This window comes from Schistocerca gregaria, chromosome 8, assembly GCF_023897955.1.
Source record: "Schistocerca gregaria isolate iqSchGreg1 chromosome 8, iqSchGreg1.2, whole genome shotgun sequence".
Lineage (NCBI taxonomy): Eukaryota > Metazoa > Arthropoda > Insecta > Orthoptera > Acrididae > Schistocerca > Schistocerca gregaria.
Window position 1 is genome coordinate 155,157,546 of NC_064927.1, and position 18,851 is coordinate 155,176,396.

An 18,851-nucleotide genomic window follows, 5' to 3' on the forward strand; every position below is an offset into this window, starting at 1 on the left:
TAATCATCTGTGAAAAAGTTTCAAGGAAATTACTAATAATTTAATATATTTAAGGAGTTTATAAAATTGGGTAAATCTGTGAACACACACCTGTTTTCCACTAATGTATTTGATTTTAATGGAGAGAAAGACAAAGTGACATCTAAACTGGGTGAAAATGAAAAATACCCAACTCAGCTTAAAAAATATGCTCGTTGTCTGAGATTTACACAGACAAAGAAGCAGACTTACCACCTTCAATTGAAAGTCAATTTTTTAAGGAGAAAACAGAAGAATGATCTAACAATAACAGTTGAAAACTCTAGTACATATGCTTAAATATCTATCTGAATTTAAACTAGTCAGCCCTTATTAAGGTTTCAAAAGTGTTGTACGAAAATGGAACATTGTTTCTCTTTATTGCCATGCCAGTTAAAAGTTATATTATAATCATAAAATATAAGCTCTCACTTAACAACACATTACTCACATTTACCTCTAAGGAAATTATATGTGTAAATCCAAATCACACACAAACACTGATGCTCCAATAACAACAGACATGAGCCATTAATTCATTTAAAGAACTTGATGGGTTTCACCTAAAGTAGTTTATGGAAACCAAGAAAAATATAAATCAGGATAGCTGAATGAGCTATTTGAATTCAGATCCTTCAAATTTGGTAAGGGTTACATAGCGCCTTCCCTCTCTTATTTTGTTGTTGTTGATTTATGATACATGTATCCCGCAAAATACTTTCCGATATCTGTTTATTATGTAACACAGACATTCTAATGTTACAGTTTTAGTTATTTACACATAAAAGCACATTAAATATTGGCCTCAGGTTGTACTGACATCAGTTTATGACAACAACAAGAAATTTATGGAGACAGGTGTCAATCTCCCACTCAAACCACAAGTTCAGGTCCAGCCGAATTAATAAAATTACACCCATATTTCAGTATTAAATTTACTAGTTACTAAAATTATCCATAATGCTGAACAGTTGTAAATTTTACAAATCACTGATACAAACTCTCATATAATGAGTAAGTTGTTTATTCATACAGATTGTTTACATAATAATACTAGATACTTCATCATAACTGTTGCTGCATCATTCACTGACGACTACCTAATTGTGTCATGTAACATATTATATTAGCAGCATTCGATCTAAAAGCTGTTAAATTTTTCTATGGCTTAGAATATTTATCACTTGTGAATTTATTTTATCACTCTGACTGAAATCTTTAATGGAGTATCCACCGGAAAAGTAATGTGTGTAAATACTTTTTGTTCCCCTCCAACAAGAGCACTGAGGGTTTTTTTCTGTATTTATTTAAAACTTAATAACAGTGGCTTTTCAAATCTCTATAGCTACTACATCCAAATTTTGTCATCACAAAGCACAAGACTGATATTTATTGATTATTTAGTGAGAAAAACATACTACAAACATGGGACAAATAGCAAAATGTCACAAAATATTGAAGTTTTAGCTATGCTATTACAAATCATCTGTATGTCAACCAGCAGCAGCATGAAGAGCATCTAGACAATAACTAAATTTATCAAGCTTTAAACACGTATCTGCTTTCATAGAAGTTACGGCAGCTCTTATTCTGTCCTTCACTTCTTCTATGTAAAGAGGTAAGGGAAGATGAACACACTTTCCTTCACATATCCCCACATGAAGTCGCATGGGGCCATGCCAGGCAATCTTGCAGGCAGTGTCTCTGCGTCCCATGAATATATCTCAATATATCATAGGGTGCATAAGACTCCAAGACACTGTCCTGCATTTTTTGCCTCAAGACTGCCAAACATGACCCCATAAGTGTTTTGTATTCTGGAAATATGTGAAGAAGAGTCTGTTCATCTTCACCTTACCTCATGACACACATGAAATGAACAACAGATAAAATGGGGCCATAACTTCTGTAAAATTAGATACACTGTGTGAAGTTATGTCGAATTTAGTTATCATGCAGACCTTCTTTGTGCTCCTGCTGGTGAACACATACAGCATTTAAAATAGCATAGCTAAAGAGTTAATATTTTGCAATTTATACTATATTTTTAGTATGTTTTTATCAATAAATATGGAGTTTTGAAGTCAAGGCATTCTTTTAGAAAATCTCTCTCTCTCTCTCTCTCTCTCTCTCTCTCTCTCTCTCTCTCTCTCTCTCTGTGTGTGTGTGTGTGTGTGTGTGTGTGTGTGTGTGTGTGTGTGTTTCTGTTGTTGTCAGGACACTGCTGCAACATTCAAGGTTGGGCCACTTGCTGTATTATTCGTGCGCACAAACGACGAGCTTTAATTTTCCTATTTGTAGATCACTATAAACAACTGTATGTTGGGACAAGCTACTAAGCAGAAAGCAGTTTATGACTGTGATTACTGCTAAGAAAAACTACACCGACATATTGGGTAGTTGTTACCGTAACACAAACTCACCGTAAACTGTGTGGCAGTTGGGCGCTGAATCTGCTCATCATCTGATGCACTCTCCGTCTCCGAATCGGAACCTCCGGTCGCGAAAAACCGACTCATTTTCTGTAGCTTTTAGAGACTTTATACTGGAAAACAAAACTGTGTACTAATAATCTAAATAATAAAAAACCCGTCTGTCATTAAGTAACACATAACCTCACTGCACAATATGGAATGTAAATTTGTCAACATATATTGCACTGAGAGTTGCATAAACTTGAACACGGATGTAAGTTGTACAAAATAATAATTCAATCCGCTTAATACCTACCAAAATTTATACAAACAAACTCAACACATAACAACCACCACAAACACTCCTCTCGTACCACCCTCGTGCTACAACATGGACAAGGATGTTGCTTATACAGTGATCCAGAGATAGTATGATAAACTGTATGTAACAAAAGTACTGTCTGCTTTTAGGCACTGCAGAAATTCCAATAGTAGCGCCACATTATTAATTTTAAGGGGAGTTCCTTCATTTTGTCTACCCGAAGGAAGTACTTTTCAGACTAACTATACCTATATTTAACAGACAAGATGTGGCGCTGCCGCCGAATGCACTGGTGCGTAAAATACAATCTTTGGTATCTCTGGCTGCTTCACCAAAGTTTATGACGGCAGCTTGGATGCAAACTTTGCTGCTGTCAAAAAACTGACAAGGTAGCAGCAAACAAGGAACTTGTTGAAGTATATTGCTAAACCCTTTTGTAGACATCATTGAAACTGTAACTGAGAAAAAAACAACACATTGCTTCTTAAAAACAGATGGTGTGGCTGGCGTTGAAAAAAAGGCGCGCAGTTAAAAATACATATAGTAGGGGTAAAGGCGAAGTTCGTGAGCCTCCTCTTTAGTTGCCTAGGGAGAGCCAGAGGAGCAACGAATGCTCTTTATTGGCGAGCGCGGGCTGCTAGTTGCGGCAAACAAATACTTTATAATCGTTCTGCACATATTTCACAAGTGTTAAATGTTAAGCTTCCCTAGCAGCACCAACGGACAGATGTCAATGTTTTCTTACCTTCATTATAACAACTGTGAAAGCGTGTGGGAAGTATGACTGTTTCTCGTGGTCGAAAACTGACTGACACGTTTCTGACAGCTATGCCAAAGAAACTAAAAAGACCGAGCGAGCCTGGCACGAGATGACAATGATACGTACAGTACTAGTAATACTTCCCATACAATAGGGACCTGATGAAAAGGGATCTTTTACCTGTCTGTGTACCCAAGTGACACACATTTGCTTGGCACAACGGACTTATAATTGCGTAGCTTACGTGTTTTTAGTGTTCTTTTTTGCGGTGTTGCAATGCTGATTTAAATAAATATATGTTGTTTACTGTGACTTGAATGGGTTGTGCATGAACGTAGTATTTCGTGTACTATGCAGCGCCAACAAATGATCGAGGAAATAGAAGAAGAAGGTCCCAGCCGGTGTAGTACTATTCTGTACTACACCTGGAAAGTGTGCACATGTTTGTTTTCACATGTGCTCCTCGTGTCTATGGTTGTTACCTACTGTATCCTCGGTGCCTTTACGTTCCGTCATCTTGAAGCCGACAACGAACTGGAGGTAAGTATCACAGACATGTGCATTTCACACTGCCCAGTGCTCGTTTTAACGTAGACAATTTCCTATTCAATCTGAAGATTGAAATAGTTATTAGTTTTTCATTTCTGTTAATTATCTAAAGATTTAAGATACGTAAAATCGCAATCAGTGGTCAAACTTATCTTAACATGTGGCTCTTTCTGTTCTTCTTACTGTGCACTCGCCGTAACATGGCTGTGAAGAATTGAAAAAAAAAAAAATATCTTTCGACAAGTGTTTAATTCTGCTCGTAGCTGAAACATTTGAGTCGCAATGCACTGAAATATTGTTAGCCTGGTGCAGTCAGTATTTCAATAAAATTGTTGTATGGGTACAAAAAACACAATTTCCATTCACGCTTCTTCTTGTAATATTGGGGCTTGTGATGGTCGAAATGACACACTTTCTTATACGACAAACATGTGCTAGATGCTCATTGTTTTTTTTTTTATTATTACTGTTACGCGATATCAGATGTGCCTTTTTTATGGGTCTGTCGCACATAAGGGCCTAATCTTAATACAGGCAAACCGTCCACTTATAATCAGTCATCTATTTCGTTTTTAGCTAACCGTTTTTCTCTCGGGTGGAAATCTTTAGGAATAAATTACATCTGAGCTAATAAAAAGTGATAACGTGTAACAACTCGCTTCCGTTATGACTTTTGTCTGAGTGTTGGATGCTCCGCTCGTGTTCTTCGTCTTCTTCTTCTGCTTCTGCCTTTTCCCGTTTTGTAACTGGTGGTACCAGCCCGGTGTTCACCTTGCTGTACAGGGGGACCGCCTAAAGACTCCATGCAAGCTGGCCAGCTCATCAGTTCTTGTCAAACCAGAGGTGGATTTGATCCGTATGCTCGCCTCCGGTATCCTGTAAGCGGTGCTTTAACCCACTCGGCCATCTGCTCCGCTGATGTTATCATTTAAATTATTCAAAATGTTCTGAACACTAATAGTGTAAAGCCTACGTCATTCTTCCATTCATGACATCAGGAAGACCATACGTACACCAGTCATGAGAATAACGTGTTCCCTGAATTTCAGAAAGCTTCTGAGTTTACATACTAACGCATTGCATAATTGTAAACCGAACGACGAAAAATCGCGGGAAGGGTTTTCCCATTTGAAGACACCCCATGTGTAACTCCCGAATTTCATGCCTAGATGCGCTTGTGAGGGAAATGTGAACACATCTGAACAGTCTGTTGCAGATAGAAGGGTAGACAATGATATCTACGTAGAGGTAATGCAATTCCCGTAAATTACGCCCGTTGGTTTGTGGCCATGGAGCTAGTGCTTGAATTGCGTCCCAGACGTGTTCATCGGGTCCGTTGTCAGACGAATTTGGTAGTCAAGACATCAGCGTGAGTTCACTCCCATGCTCGTCAAACCATTGCAGCATGATTCTGGCATTGCGGCACAGACCTTTAATCTTCTGCAAGACGCCATGCGTCTACGAGATTACTCTGCAGTTCAGAATTGAACGGGTGGCAGAGGGTTCATCGAGGCGCCTTCAATCTATTTCTCTGCCGCTCCACTCTCGAACAGCGCGCTGTAAAAACGAACATTTAAATCTTTCTGTGCGAGCTCTGATTTCTTTTATTTTATCATGACGATGATTTCGCCCTATGTAGATTGGTGCCAAGAGAATACTTTGCAGTCGGAGGAGAAATTTCACGCAACGAAAAACGCACTGATTTTAATGGTTGGGGTGTCCGCCATTAAACGTATCATACAAATCAGTTGAACATCTTGCACGGTTAGGCTTCGATGTTGATAGCGCGAACCCTTGCGGTCACTGTGGGGCACAAGTTTTCATTCAGTTTTCTGATGCAAGTTAATCGTTTGTTTTGAACATTGCTTGAATGTCGACGATGTCCATTTTGTGAAGTGTAATACATAAATCCTGTAGAAGGTTTATCTCTGCACCGCCCGGACACTCATTTTCTGTCGCCCTCCTGATCCACATGCTGAGTTATTAGAAGCTATTATTTTTCTTGTCATAACTGTTGACACAGCACTTTCATATGAGCCTTACTAGAGACTGAACTTGCAACTTTGCACTCAAGTTGTGAGTCTTGATGCGACTCTCGGCCAGCCGTAGGAGGTAAAGCGTTCTGGAGTGCAGAATGTGGGGATTCGCTGGCGTACCAGATAAATGAGTCGCCAGTAGCATGGGTGATCCTGTATGCCTATCCCCAAACCCCACTATGTCGGCGTACGAGATCCTGGCGCCCACACTTTTATGTGAGGCACCGCTTAGCCCACTATAGGCCGTGTCCTGAGATTCTTGGCAAATGTGCCTGTCAGATATACTCGTAATACAGGGTTTCGCACATAAAACCGACAGGGCTCACGCCCGAGATTCAAGTAACAATGAACCAGGCCCGCCCAGTTGGCCGAGCGGCCTAACGCACGGCTTTCCGGAGCGGGAAGGAGCGCCTGGTTTTTAGGTGGTTTTCCACCTGCCTCGGCGAATGCGGGCTGGTTCCCCTTATTCCGCCTCAGCTACATTATGTCGGTTCTCCACGTACGCGCACACCACCATTACTGTATCACGCAAACATAGGGATTACACTCGTCTGGTGTGAGACGTTCCCTGGAGGGGGGGTGTCCACCGGGGGCCGAACCGCACAATAACCCTGGGTTCGGTGCGGGGCGGCGGAGTGGTGAAGTGGACTGCGGTAGTCGTCGTGGGGTTGTTGACCACTGCGGCTGTGGTGGGGACGGAGCCTCTTCGTCGTTTCTAGGGCTCCGGTTCACATTCAACATTCAACAACAATGAACTAACTAAAAATCAATAGATAATAGTAAAGTTAAAAAACACTTAATTACCTGTTTGTAAGAGATGCTGGAAGTGGTGTCCATGGGCATCAACGCATCGCTGACTTCGTGTGACAACATGTTGTCTGTGGCTTGTGAGAGTAGCTGGCCACACGTGTGGATTTCCTCGATGGGCTAGACCCCAGGCCGTTTCTGTGGGTACCTGTAATGGATCGAGCCTGCTGATCTGAAGCCATTCGGTTCCAACTAATGTGCAGGCCCTAGAGTTCCTAGATAACAGAACGCAGCATGTCATTCTCAATGCAGAGAAATCTTCCGAAGTAAGAGTGATTTCAGGTGTGCCGCAGGGGAGTGTCATAGGACCGTTGCTATTCACAATATACATAAATGACCTGGTGGATGACATCGGAAGTTCACTGAGGCTTTATGCAGATGATGCTGTGGTGTATCGAGAGGTTGTAACAATGGAAAATTGTACTGAAATGCACGAGGATCCGCAGCGAATTGACGCATGGTGCAGGGAATGGCAATTGAATCTCAATGTAGACAAGTGTAATGTGCTGCGAATACATGAAAGATAGCTCCCTTATCATTTAACTACAAAATAGCAGGTCAGCAACTGGAAGCAGTTAATTCCATAAATTATCTGGGAGTACGCATTAGGAGTGATTTAAAATGGAATGATCACATAACGTTGATCGTCAGAAAAGCAGATGCCAGAATGAGATTCATTGGAAGAATCCTAAGGAAATGTAATCCGAAAACAAAGGAAGTAGGTTACAATACGATTGTTCGCCCACTGCTTGAATACTGCTCAGCAGTGTGGGATCCGTACCAGATAGGGTTGACAGAAGAGATAGAGAAGATCCAACGGAGAGCAGCGCGCTTCGTTACAGGATCATTTAGTAATCGCGAAAGCGTTACGGAGATGATAGATAAATTCCAGTGGAAGACTCTACAGGAGAGACGCTCAGTAGCTCGTTACGGACTTTTGTTAAAGTTTCGAGAACATACCTTCATCGAAGAGTCAAGCAGTATATTGCTCCCTCCTTCGTATATCTCGCGAAGAAACGATGAGGATAAAATCAGAGAGATTAGAGCCCACACAGAAGCATACCGACAATCCTTCTTTCCACGAACAGTACGAGACTGGAACAGAAGGGAGAACCGATAGAGGTACTCAGGTCACCCTCCGCCACACACCATCAGGTGGCTTGCGGAGTGTGGATGTAGATGTAGATTAGGCCCGCTCCTGAATTTTACCGCTGCCACCCTGGCGCCGATGCTTGGAGTTTAGTGACCTGAGCTTGTGATGCGGAAAATGACGCATTCGTTGACAGAATGATGTCCAAAATATTAGCCACAGTGGAGATTCTAAGCGTATATATAAATTTTACTTCTCACGCTTAAATATTGCACATCGTGGGAGATTATGATTACTTTTATTTAGCTATAACAATGAAATCCTACTCGAAGCTGGAATGCGATTCTGCTATATGTTTGCTTCATAAACTGTTGCCAGGAAAATTTTTTTCGTTTGAAATGCGAATGCGAAAATAATTGTATTATTTCATAATTTATAGTAATAAATGTCTTCCGTAATAAAGTCCACTCCAAGCCAAAGTTCTCTGTGATTTTGACTTGTGGGATTTTAATATCACTGATAATATTTGACCATGCCACCTGTCATGAAAATTATCGCACTTCTTTCACGTAATGTCAAAAATTGCGACTTGCTTTTTCGGATGTACGGTATGGCTAAATGTTGATGGTGTCGACTGTTTATCCAGGAGGCACCAACTCTTTATGAAGAATTCCCTTGGAATCAAAGAAGCACACAAGCATGCCTTTCACTTTTGTCTTTGACATGCGAGCTTTTTTTGGTCTGGGTGATCCCTTTGAGCACCACTGCAAACTTTGGCGTTTTGTCTCTGAGTTGTACTGAAAAAACCAACTTTCGTCACCAGTGATAACACGACTCATTTCCGTTTGCTCTAATAGATCGGCTGCCACATTTTCCCGTGATTCTCGCTGTTATGGTTTGAGATTTTTTGGGACCATTTTTGCACAAATCTTTCTCATGCCAAGATCTTCAGTTATTATTAACGGACCGTTTCTCGATTGATGTTCAGTTCTTCTGTAGTCATTTTCACACATAATCTTCAATCAGATCGTACGAGTTCATGCACCCTGGCCAAGTTGACATCCATCCGTGAAGTTGATGGTCGTCCACTGCAGTCTCTTCATCTTAAACATTCGTTCTGCCTTCACTAAACATTTTATACCAACGAAAAACTTGACGTCATAGATAATTCTGGAAGCCAAAGATATTGTATAATGAATGCCACGCTACATTACTAAGTTGTGTGACGTCATTCTGATACCTTCAACCACACTTCGCGTGTATCACAGCTCTACAGAAACGCTCCTCTACAGCGAGGCGAGCAATATCTGCAACAACCCGTGCGAAAATCATCTCGCCTGCTCGAGGGTAGATCACCCCTCTCTTATTCCGATGCGTGGGTGTGTAGCCGCGAATACCAATGATCGCGGACACAGTGTCCGGCAATTGCTGAGAAAGTTGCGGTTGGTGATTAACATTGATGACCTGAGATCTCGCGTTCTCAGTAATAACGGCAAAAAGATCCCAAGTCGTAGATGGAAATATCAAAGACTGTTGCAAATACAAACCGCTCTCCCAGCTGCATTCGCCCGATAGTGCCGATAAGGTTTGGAACTCCTCGAACGATGGTGGACACCAGGTCGCGGAAGGGACAGATCCACATGTCTGTCTAACATTACGCCGGTCCATCTCCCACAGGGGTAGTAGAGAAATGTGCAGAATGTATGTGTAATCACATCCAGCCTCGTAGCTGCCACAAATGAAGCTCCATCTTCAAGACAGATGGCGTCGCGGAGGGGGCGGGAGGGGGAGGGGATGTCTGTTGTGCCAATCCTGTTCATTATTAACATGCAGATAAGTTTTCGTGGCAAATACAGCACCTTGCTATCTGTCCGGTGAGTGTCTTTGGAACTGCAGAACAGTCGAAATTACGTACAATACTCGGATTTTCTTGTGATTAAGGTTTATACAAGGGCGATGTACTTGAGGACACTATTATGGAAATGGGAGAGGATGTAGATGAAGACGAAATGGGAGATAAGACACTGCGTGAAGAGTTTGACAGAGCACTGAAAGACCTGAGTCGAAAGAAGGCCCCCAGAGTAGACAACATTCCATTGAACTACTGACGGCCTTGGGAGAGCCAGTCCTGACAAAACTCTACCATCTGGTGAGCAAGATGTATGAGACAGGCGAAATAACCTCAGACTTCAAGAAGAATATAATAATTCCAATCCCAAAGAAAGCAGGTGTTGACAGGTGTGAAAATTACCGAACTATCAGTTTAATAAGTCACAGCTGCAAAATACTAACGCGAATTCTTTACAGACGAACTGGTAGATGCGGACCTCGGGGAGGATCAGTTTGGATTCCGTAGAAATGTTGGAACACGTGAGGCAATACTGACCTTACGACTTATCGTAGAAGAAAGATTAAGAAAAGGCAAACCTACGTTTCTAGCATTTGTAGACTTAGAGAAAGCTTTTGACAATGTTGACTGGAATACTCTCTTTCAAATTCTGAAGGTAGCGGGGGTAAAATACAGGGAGCGGAAGGCTATTTACAATTTGTACAGAAACCAGATGGCAGTCATAAGAGTCGAGGGGCATGAAAGGGGAGCAGTGGTGGGAAAGGAGTGAGACAGGGTTGTAGCCTCTCCCCGATGTTATTCAATCTGTATATTGAGCAAGCAGTAAAGGAAGCAAAAGAAAAATTTGGAGTAGGTATTAAAATTCATGGAGAAGAAGTAAAAACTTTGAGGTTCGCCGATGACATTGTAATTCTGTCAGTGACGGCAAAGGACTTGGAAGAGCAGCTGAACGGAATGGGCAGTGTCTTGAAAGGAGGATATAAGATGAACATCAACAAAATGTAGTCAAATTAAATCGGGTGATGCTGAGGGAATTATATTAGGAAATGAGACACTTAAAGTAGTAAAGGAGTTTTGCTATTTAGGAAGTAAAATAACTGATGATGGTCGAAGTTGAGAGGATATAAAATGTAGACTAGCAATGGCAAGGAAAGCGTTTCTGAAGAACAGAAAGTTGTTAACATCGAATATAGATTTATGTATCAGGAAGTCGTTTCTGAAAGTATTTGTTTGGAGTGTAGCCATGTACGGAAGTGAAACATGGACGATAACTAGTTTGGACAAGAAGAGAATAGAAGCTATCGAAATGTGGTGCTACAGAAGAATGCTGAAGATAAGGTGGATAGATCACGTAACTAATGAGGAGGTATTGAATAGGATTGGGGAGAAGAGAAATTTGTGGCACAACTTGAATAGAAGAAGGGATCGGTTGGTAGGACATGTTCTGAGACATCAAAGGATGTATTGGATGGCCGGGTGGAGGGTAAAAATCGTAGAGGGAGACCAAAAGTTGAATACACTAAGCAGATTCAGAAGGATGTAGGCTGAATTATGTATTGGGAGATGTATAAGCTTGCACAGGATAGAGGTAGCATGGAGAGCTGCATCAAACCAGTCTCAGGACTGAAGGCAACAACAACAACACGAAGCTTATAGTAATGTAGCATATACTCTGTTTATTCTATTACAAGCCTTCATTCCATGTGGCAGTGCTGCCTAGCTGAAAATGAAGTCAGCCACGATAGTTTCAAAAGCATGACGGTTGGGCAGAGGTGAATTTGTTTCTGGTTGGTCCAGAAAGAAAGGTGGTAGTAGGGAGAGGTGTACCTGACGCTTGAACTGTTTCCAGCGGTTATCCACAAAGGAGATCATATATTTCCTCTAGTGAGCGTTTATGTGTGCAAGAGTTAAGACTGGTTCGTCTAGTTATTCCATATTAGCAAATGTAGAGAAACGAGGAGGAAGAGAGGTGCTTGGCGCTTAGACTGTTTACAGTATTTATCTGCAGTAGCGTCAACAAGTTACGACGTGTTTTGCTGTGGCTGGATGCCCTCTCTCTGGATGATTGAGCGTCATTTGTGCCAGCTACGAGGTCGGAGGTGGTTACACATACATTTTGTAAACTTCTCTACCATGCTCGGGGATATGGTCTGGTGTAGTTTCAGGCAGACGTTTGGAGCACTCGCCCCCGCTAATATACGTGGATTTCCGTATCGTACCGCCATTAACCGTGAGTAGAGCGTTGTGGATTTGTACCAGTCTTTGATATTTCCACCTACTTCTTGGGATCTGTTTGCCGTCATTGCCGCGACTGAGGGATCTCTCGGTGAAAACTGATACAGCAGCAATGTTAGGCACAAACCGCAACTTTTTCGGCGCTGTGTCCGGGATCATTGGCATTCACAGCTGCACACCCACACGTCGGAGTCTGATGGGCGATCTGCAAGCGACATAATTTTCGCTGGGGCTGTCGCAGTTGCAGCTGGCATCTCTTTATCTTTGGTTGGGGGCATCAGAATTTTACAATGACGTCACATAATCTAGTTATGTAGTGTGGTATTTCTTATAAATATCTTTGGCTAAAAATTGATAGTGCTTATAGAATTCTCTATGGCGCCATCGACATGAGGTCATTATTTTTACCAACTTCTTCATTTCTAATACTATGACGTCATAAACTAGTAACGGAGCTGTGGCTTAGCAATGATACATAAATTGGGACCATGCTGAGAGCATCGTGATGTCGACATGATGTGCCGCGACGCTACGCGATGTGATGTGATGCGACGCGACGCGACACTGTGATATGACGTCACGTCATGCGATGCTATGCTGACGCATAAATCGTGTAATTGTGTACAATACACAGAATTGTGGAAAATACGCAGAACTGAGTCTGTGTGAGGCCTCTGCTGATGCCTCGAAATATTAAACAAACAGACCTCAAGCGACGTAATATTTTATTAACAAACAAACTCGGTCTATTCCTATGCTGCCCAGCTCCAGAGCGTCCAAGATTTGAAAGATGGAGTTGAGGAGGTGTGCCTTAGTGTCAGTGATATCTAATTCTCCATTTTGGCTGCCCTAGAGCAATATGACGTCGATGGGGCTTTGGGAAGAGTCTCACTTTATTGGAGAAAATACGTAAATTTGTGAAAAACCTGGTAAAAATACTTAAAAACCTGTAAAACTGAGAGTACTTACATATCTGCGTAGACGAGGACCCTGCTTATGGCACGTAATATTGTTATTAACAGATAGACTTAGAGTGAAGTAATCTGTTGTAAACAAGCAGACACAGCCTCTCCCCATGCTCCAGAGCGCCTCCAGTTATAAAATAGGAGAATTGTGGAAGATACCTAAAATTCGGAAAATATGGGAAAATTCATAAAAATGATAGTACTTACAAATCTGTGTGGTTGTGGTCTCTGCTGGTGGCAGGTAAAATTGGTATTGACAAATAGACATATTTTCTCCCTTTGTTGTCCAGCTCCTGAGTAACCTCTCCCACGTAAGTTTTCCAGTTATAAAAGATGAATATGGGGTAGGAGGAGGGGAATACGTGGTCGTCGTTGGTCCAGAGCGGGCTCCCACCATATTTATGTCATGTAACACAACTACCTGCGTGATTCCCCTGGATGATGTGATGAGTTTCTGATGGTTCGTCAGATGAGAGGGAGTGGGGCACCAAGCAGCCAAAGTGTGTAATCTTACACCGGATTCCTTATCTTATCAAAAGGTTGTGCTGACATCAGATTCCTTTGGCCTTGGACATTCACTGGGTAAATACTTATGTCGTGATTCCAATTTAAGTTGTCCGTAATTGCGATCTGTAGCTATTTAGTTGAATCGACAGCCTACAAATTTGTGAGATATAGTGTAACCGACATTTAGTGCACTTCTTTTTATTACTCTTGGTCTTGCGGTGGTTGTCTATGGTTTGCCTGGATTCACCCATTTTTCATCACCTGGCACTGTTCGATGGAGAAACGACTTATTTTGTATTTGGCGAGCAGCATTTCACAATTAGTCTTTCGATTTGCTTCCTGTTTTTTCATTCAGTTCATGCGGAACCCATTTTCCCACTTTCCGCACCTTTCTCATAGCTTTCTGCGTCAATCAATTGTTCCGCTAGTTCCTGTTGAGTTTGAATATCATCTTCATCCAGTAAGGCCTGCAATTCGTTGCTTTCGAGCTTTTTTGGTAGTTCCTCGCGCTCGTCGTTTCTCACGTCAAAATCACCATTTCTGAATTTTCTGAACCACTCGAAACACTGTTTTCCCAAGAGCGTGTTTGGCGAAAGCTTGGACAAGCATTCGATGCAATTCTGCAGCACTTTTCTTCAAATGATGACAGAAAACCAATGCTGTCCGCAAATCGTAGTTCGTAGCCACAAAACTCGACATGTTTACGGGTTTGAAACAGATACCGTTGTTTGGAACTGGGTTACTGTATGTTGACTTTCGTCGTCATCTGTTACACGAAGCAGATGGTTCTGCAGACGCGTTCTCACGGGCAATACACTGACTGCTAGCGCCATCTATAGGGTTTCATATTTCTACATTTGATACATAAAATCAGGGTTGCCACATGTTCTGGAGATCAGGGAAATCGGGGAATATCAGGGAATTTCAAACACGACATGGAAATCAGGGAAAACGGGCTTTCAAAATGTCTCTCCGCAGTGTCGTATGATTGTTGGCCGAGCGTGCCGTATACCGCAGTGAATATACCGAAATGAAACTCAGTGAAATAAAATTTATTAATTTATTGAATATTCATTTTTACTTACAAATTCTCACATTAAATGTTGAAAGTGTCCCCCCTGTTTTTGAGGACACAATTCAATTAGTCTAATCATGTCTCCAAACACAAGCTGTAACATTTCTTCTGTAACAGAAGCAGTGAAAGTGGATATTGCAGTTTTCAATTCATCGATGGATTTTGGACGGTTTTTATAGACAGTTGCTTTCGCTGCAAAAAATGGTTGAAATGGCTCTGAGAACTCTGGGACTTAACTTCTGAGGTCATGAGTCCCCTAGATCTTAGAACTACTTAAACCTAACTAACCTACGGACACCACACACATCCATGCCCGAGACAGGATTCGAACCTGCGACCGCAGCGGTCGCGCGTTTCTAGACTGTAGCGCCTAGAACCGCTCGGCCACCGCGGCCGAGAAGAAAACATCAAGCGGTGTTAGGCAAGGCGATCGTGGAGCCAAAAGTCCCTGTGAAATTATGCGATCACCAAAAAATCAGCAAGCAGTGACATCGAAACGCGAGCTGTATGCGCGGTTGCACCATCTTGTTGAAAATAACCGTTCAGTATTACACTTAACACAAGTTCTCCTATGAATGGGTACAGGATATCACTGCAGTATCGTTGTGCGTTTATTGTTTCGTTGAAAAATATGGGACCCAGAATCCGACGTCTACAAATTGCAATCCAAGCTCCTATTTTCACATAATGAAGTGGTTCCTCATGAACACACAATGGATATGCAGTACTCAACATACGAGAATTTTGCGAGTTCATGTACCCGTTTAAATGAAACCACTCCTCATCAGTGAAAAACGTTTCATTAAGAATATCCTTTCATCACTGATCAACGAAATTTTTGAACCATTGACAATAATGCAGTCTGTTGTCATGATCAGTATTTTTCAGTTCTTGTACGACTGTCACTTTGTATGGGAAAAGTTTTAATTTTTTCCTTACAGCTGTGTGGGCCGTTCCGACACATCGATTTCCTGGACGAGTTTTCTTACTGACTTGTTCGGATTCATGGACATTTTATCGGAAATAGCGAGTAGGTTATCCCCAGACAAAACGCTAGGACGACCACTTCTCGGTGCATCTGTCACTGAACCCGTACTTCAAAATTTTTTAATCAAATCTCACACAGTATCGCGATGTGGGGGTGTTGTCTCCGGGAAAACTGAATTAAATGTTTGACAAACTGAAACTGTGTATGCCGGCCACTGTAGCCGAGCGGTTCTAGGCACTTCAGTCCAGAAACGCGTGACTGCTTTGCTGGTTAGAATCCTGCCTCGGGCACGGATTTGTGTGATGTCCTTAGGTTAGTTACGTTTAAGTAGTTCTAAGTTCTAGGGGACTGGTGAACTCAGATGTTAAGTCCCATAGTGCTCAGAGCCATTTTTTTTTTGAAACTGTGTATTTACCGCCAGCTTTGAACACTTTTTCTACTAAAAACACTCGTTCATCAATGGTTGGCATTTTAACAGTGACAAAAACGAAAGATTTACTATAAAAACAGTCTTGATCACAATTTATTTATTAAAGTGACCGGTTTCGACCACTATGGTGGTCATCTTCAGACCATTGAGTAGGAACCTCTTTCTGCTGGAGAATTACTGTTTAGTAGTGATTCTCCAGCAGAAAGAGGTTCCTACTCAATGGTCTGAAGATGACCACAGTAGTGGTCGAAACTGGTCACCTTAATAAATAAATCGAGATCAAGACTGTTTTTATAGTAAATATATTTTTTAAATCTTTAGCTGACATGTGTACTACATGCTGCACAAATACGATACGAAATAGTTGTTCATATTTATGAAATACTGTCTATGAAGTTCGTATGTAAAAAACGAAAGAAACGAACAAAGGAACTAAACTTAAACGTTCACGTCAACACATGACGACACACACCAACGATACTACTGACGCTGGTTGAGATAAACTAAACAGTAGAATGTTGGGTGAGTCCACTTGAAGGGAAGTAACCCAGGGAGGCGAACAATCATACGGTAAGTGCGGCTAACAATCATACGGCACTGCGGAGGGACTTTTTGAACACCCCATATCAGGGTAATTTGGAAAAAAACACTGGAAAAATATTGTCTTTGTCTCAGTAGATGAAATGGTTTGTTTACTGAGGTGTCATACATTGTTGCTTTCCTACCACTACTTTCAGCTTGTAGTCAGTGCTGCCCACCACTTTTTGCCACTAGCCTTGCAGCTGCTGACGAGATGGAGGGACATGAGTAGTTTGTTTGGATCTGATTGTCAGAGACTATAGACACAGTGGGCAGAGACGGTGGTCATGTTTGCATAAGTTGCGTCTGAGTGATTACGTGAATCTGTGTGCGTTCTCGCTTTATGACAAAAGCTGAGGCCGAAAATGTAGTTGTCGGACGGTGACTGCCATTTCTACATGCGTGTCTGCGGCTCAGCAGTCATCTTTACGGTGAGTTCCTACCTATCCTCCTTACTACTGATTCTCAGAGTATTTAAACAAGTTATCTGTTGCATGGATTGATCACTGTTATCTCATTTCATCTACATCTTGTCTGTGGCTTGTGAGAGTAGCTTGCCACACGAGTGGATTTCCACGATGGGCAGTTTCTGCGGGTATCTGTAATGGAAAGGGCCTGCTGAGCTGAAGCCATTCGGTTCCCACCAACGTGCCCGGTGGATCTGGTCTCGACGATCTGCCAGCAGGCCAAGTCTGTTTGTGTGTGGGGTAATGCAGCGGATTTTCATGGTTTATTCATTATGGACGATAAGAAGAAGAAAACTGTCAGTTGCTGGGGGTTTGTACTCTATGTACTCATATACTGTGCCAAGGAAAAATCACAAAATACCTGTAGAATAACAGATATAACACAGTGGGTAATAACCAACAATAAGAAACATAGTAGAACCAATATTTTATTGGCGGTCACCTACAGTGTCGGTTTACACAATTCTTGTCCGCCTTATGAAATTCCTTCAAGAGGCCTATTTTTTTGTGTGGTTTTTTGTGAGATCAGTGAAGGTATTTTAAATCTGTCTTGCGATTCCAAGGAAATGCGTATTTTTGTCAGTAAATGTGTTTTATTTTATTGAAATAAAATAACATCAGTGGTCTTATTGAAACACATATACCATTTGGCTTGCTTTCTTCATCTAAAAACAGTTCATTACAAAAGATGTTGATGTTAGTACTTAAGATTTTTACTACGTCGGGAAATGCCATCTGCTGGCAAGTTGGGTGGTCCATTGATCGTGACCGTGCCAAATATCTCACGAAATAAGCTTCAAACTAAAAAACTACAAAGAACGAAACTTGTCTAGCTTGAAGGGGGAAACCGGATGACGCTATAGTTGGCCCGCTAGATGGCGCTGCCATAGGTCAAACGAATATCAACTGCGTTTTTTAAAAAATAGGAACCCCCATTTTTTATTAAATATTCGTGTTGTACGTAAATAAATATGAATGTTTTAGTTGGACCACTTTTTTCGCTTTGTGATAGATGGCGCTGTAATAGCCACAAACGTATAAGTACGTGGTATCACGTAAGTTTCCGCCAGTGCGGACGGTATTTGCTTCGTGATACGTTATCTGTGTTAAAATGGACCGTTAACCAATTGTGGAAAAGGTCGGTATCGTGGTGATGTATGGCTATTGCGATCAAAATGGCCAACTGGTCCTCGACATCATCCAATTGCCCGGACCGTTCGCCGAATAGTTACGTTATTTAAGGAAACAGGAAGTGTTCAGCCACATGTGAAACGTTGACCACGACCTGCAACAACTGACGATACCGATGTACGTGTTTTAGCTGCTGTCGCGGCTAATCCGCACATTAGTAGCAGCGAAATTGCGCGATAATCGGGAATCTCAAAAGCGTCGGTGTTGAGAATGCTACATCACCATCGATTGCACCCGTGCCATATTTCTATGCACCAGGAATTACATGGTGACGACTTTGAATGTCGTGCACAGTTCTGCCACTGAGCACAAGAGAAATTACGGGACGATGACAGATTTTTTGCACGCGTTCTATTCAGCGACAAAGCGTCATTCACCAACAGAGGTAACGAAAACCGGCATAATATGCACTATTGAGCCACGGAAAATCCACGATGGCTGCGACAAGTGGAACATCAGCGACCTTGACGGGTTAATGTACGGTGCGGCATTATGGGAGGAAGGGTCATTGGCCCCCATTTTATCGATAGCAATCTAAATGGTGCAATTTATGCTGATTTCCTACGTAA

At 41.9% G+C, this 18,851-nt stretch overlaps 2 protein-coding genes across 2 annotated transcripts in view; one reads left to right on the top strand and one right to left on the bottom strand.

Moving 5' to 3' along the window:
* The window catches only part of LOC126283991 (eukaryotic translation initiation factor 3 subunit C), a 73,059-nt gene extending 70,000 nt beyond the window's left edge, over positions 1 to 3,059 (bottom strand). Inside the window, exons 1-2 of the mRNA XM_049982528.1 lie at positions 2,749 to 3,059; positions 2,442 to 2,563 (exon numbers count right to left, since the gene is read on the bottom strand). Coding sequence (XP_049838485.1) covers positions 2,442 to 2,537 — 96 coding nt within the window. The 5' untranslated portion in view covers positions 2,538 to 2,563; positions 2,749 to 3,059. The remainder of the gene's footprint in view (positions 1 to 2,441; positions 2,564 to 2,748) is intronic.
* Positions 3,060 to 3,333: 274 nt separating this feature from the next.
* The window catches only part of LOC126284273 (uncharacterized), a 626,414-nt gene continuing 610,896 nt past the window's right edge, over positions 3,334 to 18,851 (top strand). Inside the window, exon 1 of the mRNA XM_049983089.1 lies at positions 3,334 to 4,054. Within this exon, the coding sequence (XP_049839046.1) occupies positions 3,866 to 4,054 (189 nt within the window). The 5' untranslated portion in view covers positions 3,334 to 3,865. The remainder of the gene's footprint in view (positions 4,055 to 18,851) is intronic.